This window comes from Myotis brandtii, unplaced genomic scaffold (genome assembly GCF_000412655.1).
Source record: "Myotis brandtii unplaced genomic scaffold, ASM41265v1 scaffold517, whole genome shotgun sequence".
In the NCBI taxonomy this organism is placed as follows: Eukaryota; Metazoa; Chordata; class Mammalia; order Chiroptera; family Vespertilionidae; genus Myotis; species Myotis brandtii.
The window spans coordinates 3,300,669-3,307,633 of record NW_005369706.1 but is presented as its reverse complement, the minus strand read 5'-3'; the positions used below and the strand labels follow the sequence as shown (position 1 = coordinate 3,307,633).

The window sequence follows — 6,965 nt, the reverse complement described above, 5'->3', positions numbered from 1 at the left end:
AAAATGTAATTGTCAACCTACTCTGATTATGGAGAAATATGTAATATGTTTCAGATCAGATAGATCACTATCAGAAGTATATTTTAAATATAAGCTTCCAGTGTTCCAGAATGCTGACAAATGTGTGCAAATCTGTCCCCAAGAACTCTGAATGGTGTGTATAGTAAGTACTCCAATGGCCCCCTCTTTTAGTACAGCATCCCCCCAAAATAAACACAAAATTCATAAATACTTTTAGTTCATGTTTTTAATGTTTAAAAACCATGTTAATAGAACAGTTATAGAACAGAACCTCTTACATTTCTTTATTTACACCACCTCCTGGGGGGGAAAAACCCTCTATTTGATTAAGCATGAATAGCAGTTTGGTAACTTGTGACTCACTTAAGTCATTGCTCTAAAATTCATTTACAAGGTTTTTACATTAATAAAAGAGTGGTGTGCTGCATGTACTGGACTTAGATGAAGTCTGAAATACACTGGACTCGAGAGTGGATTACATCCCAATGATGAAGATTGACATGTTTGGGGAAAAGATGACTTAAGACAGTCTTGGGGTCCATACTGAAAATATAAGGCAAACATGCAAGACTTTCAAAAGCTTGATAAAGTAATGTGTGTGTTTTTCCCCTCCTTCAAATTTGTGCTCCTAGTTAATGTTCAGATTCTTTCCCCTTTTCCAAGATCCCAAAGTTTGGGAAATGCAGCAATTCAATTTTGAAAAAAATAAAAGCATTCTTCTTTCCAACTTGTTTTTATAAATACTGTGCAGTGGTATCAGTGTTGAGAGTGAAAGAGTGTTATGAAAAAATAGTGTGTCATTTTGGGTATATCTATTTCTATAGATAATAATTTAGGTCTAATATTCCTTAGTTGTAGCTCAGAGGACTAGCTTTTAAATAATTGACCTTAATATCTTTTAAATGATTGATCTTAATGAAATCAACACTACTAGTTCTTCGACACTTCTCTTTCTAAACAATTAAGTAAGATTTTTAGATTCCAAGTCTACATTGAGAGCACTATGTTACCTGGCAGAGAATGTAAATTTTTCTAATTCCCCCCAAACCCCACTAATATCTATGAAAACTTTTATTCTTGAAATGCAGACGATAGAGACTTCTATTTCCGTGTGAGTCAACAACTGCAAAAATATACAGCCTCCTATTTATTTACAGGATATTTACATACAAATGAAGTATTTCCTACAATAAGCCTCAGCTGCATAGATACTTCTTTAAACACACAAATTCAAGCCTGTACACAGATGGGCCCAGTTTCACAGCCCTTTCTCTGAGAAAACCCAAAAAGAGAATGCCTAAGCCTTGTGAATTTTCCGTATTTTCCGAGAACGTTCCCTTTTAGATATGGTGATACTTTTTTAGCTGTTAGCCAACCTACCCCCAAGTTGTACCTGAAAGCCTGATATCATAAATAATAAACTGTATTTTAAAGGACGTGTGTTCTGTTGCTAAAGGATTCTCAGATCTGCCATCCCTAAGGAAATCAGTTGTTAGCATTGCTAAATGCTAGAGTCCGTATCTCCTTTGTTTTGAAAGTGGCTGGAAGTTTACTATGAACTGGAATGGAGGGATTATATCCTTATGCCCTTTCTAAGCCTCAAGCTGTTTATATTGATAAACTGAGAGGAACTAATGGCTTTTGCTTTAAGGCATAAAATATCTGATCACATCACTGACCTCCTCCCCACCCCACTCAGCGGTGCCGCCCAGCCTTCTGATACACTGAGCGCTGCATTCTTTTCAAAGCAGTTTGCAGCTCCATATTCAGTGCAGACCTTTCAGCAAGGAATTCACTTTAGCAAGAGGACGGATGGATCACCACCCAATGACTCAACATTCTGCAGAACTTACTCCTGGCATGAACTCAGTAATTCCTCTAAGGCTGCGTTTACGAAGGGTCTGTTCTTTCAATTCCCCTGAAAAAAACACACCAAACAAACAAAAAAAAACCCAAAAAAACAAACACAGTAACACCTCACTCTTTTCACAGCACTAAAAAATGTGTCCTCGTTATGCCTCAGCCCAAAGTTATATAAAGTGCAAGCAGCCTCCATACAACTGAGCACCTGCAGCAGCCGTGCCAGTGGGAGGGGAGGAGGCACCCGGACTGGGGCCAGTTCCTGCCCCAAGTCCTGCTTCCCATTTCTCATCCTGGGAGTCCTCTGAACCATCCTCTGGGTGGGACGAATGGGAGAACAAAGGGGAGACTAACTGGCTCAGTGCTATTGTGACCCCCAGGAGGGCTTGTTAGCTGCTCCAACCCCCCAGCTTCCGCTTTCACTGGGTCTGGGGTGGGGCCTGAGAGTTTGCGTTCCAACAAGTTCCAGGTGCTGCTGCTCTGGGGGCCACACTTTGAGAACCACTGGCCTAGAGGCTCGAGTCCAACTCCAGGAAAACATCCATTCTGGGGTAACTGTCTGTGCTGTCCTCTGAAATACCAGGGAATCCTACCACAGTCCTTTGTCAACCCCAAGCCTGTAACCATTACATCACCCAGGTGCGCCTTTCTCTACAGGATGTGCAAATGTAGAAAAAGGAAAGTGGTAGAAAGCTTTTCCACCCCCAGCTGATGACTGGGCAGTGAAAACACGATTTACTAGCACCGAACCCATTACAAGTACTGTATGCTGGTTCCAATGACTGACTGGCATGTGGGAGGGGCTATGCAACAACATCCTTTTGTGTGTGTGCAGTGGGCAGGAAAGGAGATGAACTATAGGAGCACAAGGTCCTATAATAGAAGCAGACAAGGCCAAACCTGTGACCTCCAGAGAAAAGAAGGTATCAGCTGAGGAAGGTCCCTGTGGTTTACAACTCACAAGAGGCCCCTCATCCTCCTTCTCACTCTGCCTACACTGGGTTCTCTGGTGGCCCCGGGCTTGCTCTCCCCCTCCTCTGCTGGGGACCCTGCTTCAGGCCACTCTGGTCACCTTCAGATGGTGGTGCCCCTACGCCCGTCATCCAGCAGGTGTGTGTCGCTGCGCTGGGCGACCCAGAATCCACTAACAACAGGAATGACATATTCTTGGCAACTCTGAACAAATACCCCTAGAAACAATATTATGTTTAGTGGTTAGGTTCTTTAACAATCTTGTTATATTATCCAATTTCAGCTAAACTATGGGTTTAATCATCTTTTCTAGCTGGTCTGAGGGCCTAACCACCATGTATAACCCCGTTTGTAACAGGAAATACATTTCAGGTTGCAAATAATCAACTGAAAGTTTCACAATATGATCAGCTTATAACTTGGGACTGCCTCTGCTTAACAAGACTACATTTCTTTCCTGTGCACACTTTGCTACCCCCACTTCCGTTAAGTAGCATTAAGGAAATCAGGGATTTACATTAGTCTGTATTGCAATAACCAGAGAACAGTTGTAAATCCAAAGTATTAAACTGGCACTGTTCACTAGCCCTGAGATCTGGCTACCAAAGGAAAAGGTGCTGCTCCCAGTGGCGTAAGGTATAATATTCTTTAGTCTACTGATTTAGCAGAAGAACTTCTATAGTACTTGGACTGCGTTGTTTAAATTCTAGCTAACATCTGTGATACATGTATTTTTGGCTACCAGTTCACTATTCTGAACAAGATTAACAGCAGTATACTTTACAGCTAATCCCACACAAATGGTGTAATCCGTGATATTTGACAAACTACAGTAGGGTCTATTGTATTCAGTCAACTTAGATAAACATACAAAGAATATTTTAAAAACCTGTGGTATCCTAGACATCTACACTAATGTGCCTCCTCTAAATAAATATATTTTAAATAATAATTATTCCTTTACTGACACAAAATCCAGAGATCCAAAAATATCATTACACATCCTTTCCCCCCCAAGAGTTAATGATAAATTTCTAAATGGACTTTGGGAGTGTAAGATGAATGAATTGTAAATTAATGAGGAAAATAGAAAGTAGCAAAATATGGCTGGAATATGTTGTTTCAATGGAGGGCCATCCCACTATCTGGTATTTCATTACTTGCTGCTCTAGACAAGCCTCCGAGGGCCAACTGACTTGACTTGTTTTGCTGTTTCTCTCCCTGCTCACCTAAGACATTCTTTTCGGCAGTGTCTTCCATATTACTGGGTTAGGCATTCGTGTCTAAGTGCCTGAACTCTGACCTAATGTGAATGTGGTTCTGGAACATTACATTAAAGCTATGATGACCTTTTCCTTCTCCCCACAGAGCCTCTTCCATGGGACAGAGGTCTGTAGGGGGGGGAGGGGTACCATTCCAGGGAGCTCCCAGGGAGTGTGGAGGCTTCTGGGGTGTGAATGGGGGAGGAACAGAAGCCAGAGCTCAGTGCCTGGAAGCCTTGCCAAGAGTCTGTGGCTAGAGTCTACTTATCACAGGATAAGGAATCTGTGCTCGGTGAACTTCTGTTTGAGACATTCAACCAGAATCTAGATGAAAACACAAGGCCTCTGTCAAGAGACCAGTGCACGGAGCACGCACATTTCTGACTGTGACATGGGACAATCCAACCACAGGTGATGGCCCAGCTTAGGGGTAATGCAGTTCTGGGGTTCTGGTCTTCATTACTTTCCAAACTACCTGTCCTAAACTCTCTCCTTTCTCAGTCTCTGTAGCTTCCTTCTGCTCCCTTTAGAAGAGGGGCTAGGGTATGAGTGCAGGGCAGCTCTACCCTGTGTGGGGTACGGGGGGCAAGCAGGAATGGCCCAGCCTCAGCTAGCAGCAAGGAGGAACAGCGGGGACACCGAGGTCCTCATGGGGGAAAGGAAGGTACTCCGTGATTTTTGTCACAAGTTCTCCTCAAAGACTATCTCTGAGGGTTCTCTTTCTCTTTCTAACACTCTGGATGGATTGTTAATGGAGAAGAAATAGGAATGAGGCTTATTTAAGATACAAAAATCTTGTATTTATAATAACCTAAATTTATAGATATAAAACAAGTCTTTTAAAGACACCCTCCCTCCCCCTAAAGTACCCAATATAAAACAGGAATTACTTAGATCATCCTTGGTTAGATACACCTTATTCCCTGTGCAAAAAGCTGGTGGACATGAGGAAAAGCTTCTGGGGTTATCATTTACTAGTAAGAAAACGTTTCTCCCTCCAACAATCCAGTGTAGGGTTGAAGGCGATCTGCATCAGAGGAATATTCTCTTAGGCATTTTGGACAATCTTTTTGCAGTATTCTTGCTCCTCAATTTATTATAAAGGTGTTATGGGGCTTCCCCAGTAGAAATTAACTCAGGTCAGAGTAACTTTGACACAAGTTGCCAAGAGGGAAACAAAACTTAATTTGCTAGATTCCCCACATGTGTAGTTTAATGTGTTTACCAAGGTAAGAATCATTTCCACCCCTTCCCAGCTGAGAGAACACTTCACCAGGGAATGTCTTTGTATGAAGTGGACGTAGTACCCGGGAGGCCACTGGTCTGCCTGCGGGTCTCAGAGCCACCTCAAACCCAGGGCGTGCTTGGACCCTGCAATGCACGCACCCCGCGACTCCCCAACGATGATCCCTGTGTGCTATGTTAACCCAAATAGGCAAATTATTTACGAAACCTTTTTTTCTTCTGTAAAGCAAAATAAATATATACAATTCAAGATTATTTTCTCTTCTAAAAAGATACAGATAGTGTGAGCTGAACATCAGTAGGAAAATTATTTCAGAATCTGGATCTATAATAAATAAACATGATTGATGATCATGTTTTCAAAGTTCTAAGAGACCATGAAGTCACACAAAAATGAGTTAGGAGAGTGAAAAATAACTGACTGTGGAAAGTACTAGGAAATATGATTCCGTGAAATTTGAAGTGGGGGGGGAAATCCATGATCCTTAAATTGATCTCAGATCTTGGAGGGACACGAACCGGTATAGAAACAGGTTTCTGTTTTGCGACCAAAGTGGGATTCCATTTGAAGTATCCTGTAAATTTCTGTTTGCTTCTGTAAACTTGCAAAGGAAGTGATGAGGGTTGCTGATGTGTGGTTGGTGACTTGAGCAGCTCACGGGAGTGTTGACGCTTCCCAGCTGGTCTCAGTGGCCTTCGTCACTCCCTGATGAGCAGGCCCAGTCGTAGATGACCAAGGGAATGCTGACCAGGGAAAACAACACCCCCAGGCCCAAGAAGAGGGCAGCCTGCAGCAACAGAAAGGCATGGGTTATTTCAGCGAAGCAAACACTTCCCACGGGCACCTCGGAAATAAACACCCACGCTTTCCCTCTCCTCGCGGACCCATGTGTTTGGAGGTTGTGACAACCACTGTGGAACTGTGAGAATCTTTCTGAAACTGTGCGAATCTGATTCTCCAAGGATGGGAAAGTAAGAACAAACTACACAGAGCCTCCTCTATATTCTGTGTTTTGAACTGGATGCATTTGCTCTGAGATTCGGTTTTTAACCTTGTAAGCCACATTGGAGGGGCTCGGCACTTGTGCACTGTGTGGGTCAGAGGACAGTAGAGAAAGATTGTCTGGCATGCTTGTTCCTCTACAGCCGACTGGCCATCCTTACAGCTTCTTTCTGACTGAGATTATGACTTAAAAAAAATGGTTTTGGAAAACATACAGGTCCTTTCATCTCTCTTTACCAACCAACCTAGGTTATCGCTGGTAGGCAAACATTTCTATTTGAAACGTGGAAAAAGATATAAAAGCAAAGATATAAAAGATATAAAAGCAAAGTTTCCTATATCAAGTGATATAGGAAACAGTGTCAGAAACTAAGTGACTTCAGTAATAACTATGTACGGGGCCACGTGGGTACTGGAAATATCAGGGGGGACCACTTTGTAAAGTATGTGAGTGTCTAAACCAGGAGTGGACAAACTTTTTGACTCGAGGGCCACAATGGGTTCTTAAACTGGACCGGAGGGCCGGAACAAAAGCATGGATGGAGTGTTTGTGTGAACTAATATAAATTCAAAGTAAACATCATTACAAAAAAGGGTTCGGT

At 42.5% G+C, this 6,965-nt stretch overlaps 1 protein-coding gene across 1 annotated transcript in view; it reads right to left on the bottom strand.

Annotated features, from left to right (window-relative positions):
* Positions 1 to 229: 229 nt before the first annotated feature.
* SLC38A1 (solute carrier family 38, member 1) overlaps positions 230 to 6,965 on the bottom strand; it is a 75,535-nt gene continuing 68,799 nt past the window's right edge. Inside the window, exon 16 of the mRNA XM_014548594.1 lies at positions 230 to 6,148. Within this exon, the coding sequence (XP_014404080.1) occupies positions 6,047 to 6,148 (102 nt within the window). The 3' untranslated portion in view covers positions 230 to 6,046. The remainder of the gene's footprint in view (positions 6,149 to 6,965) is intronic.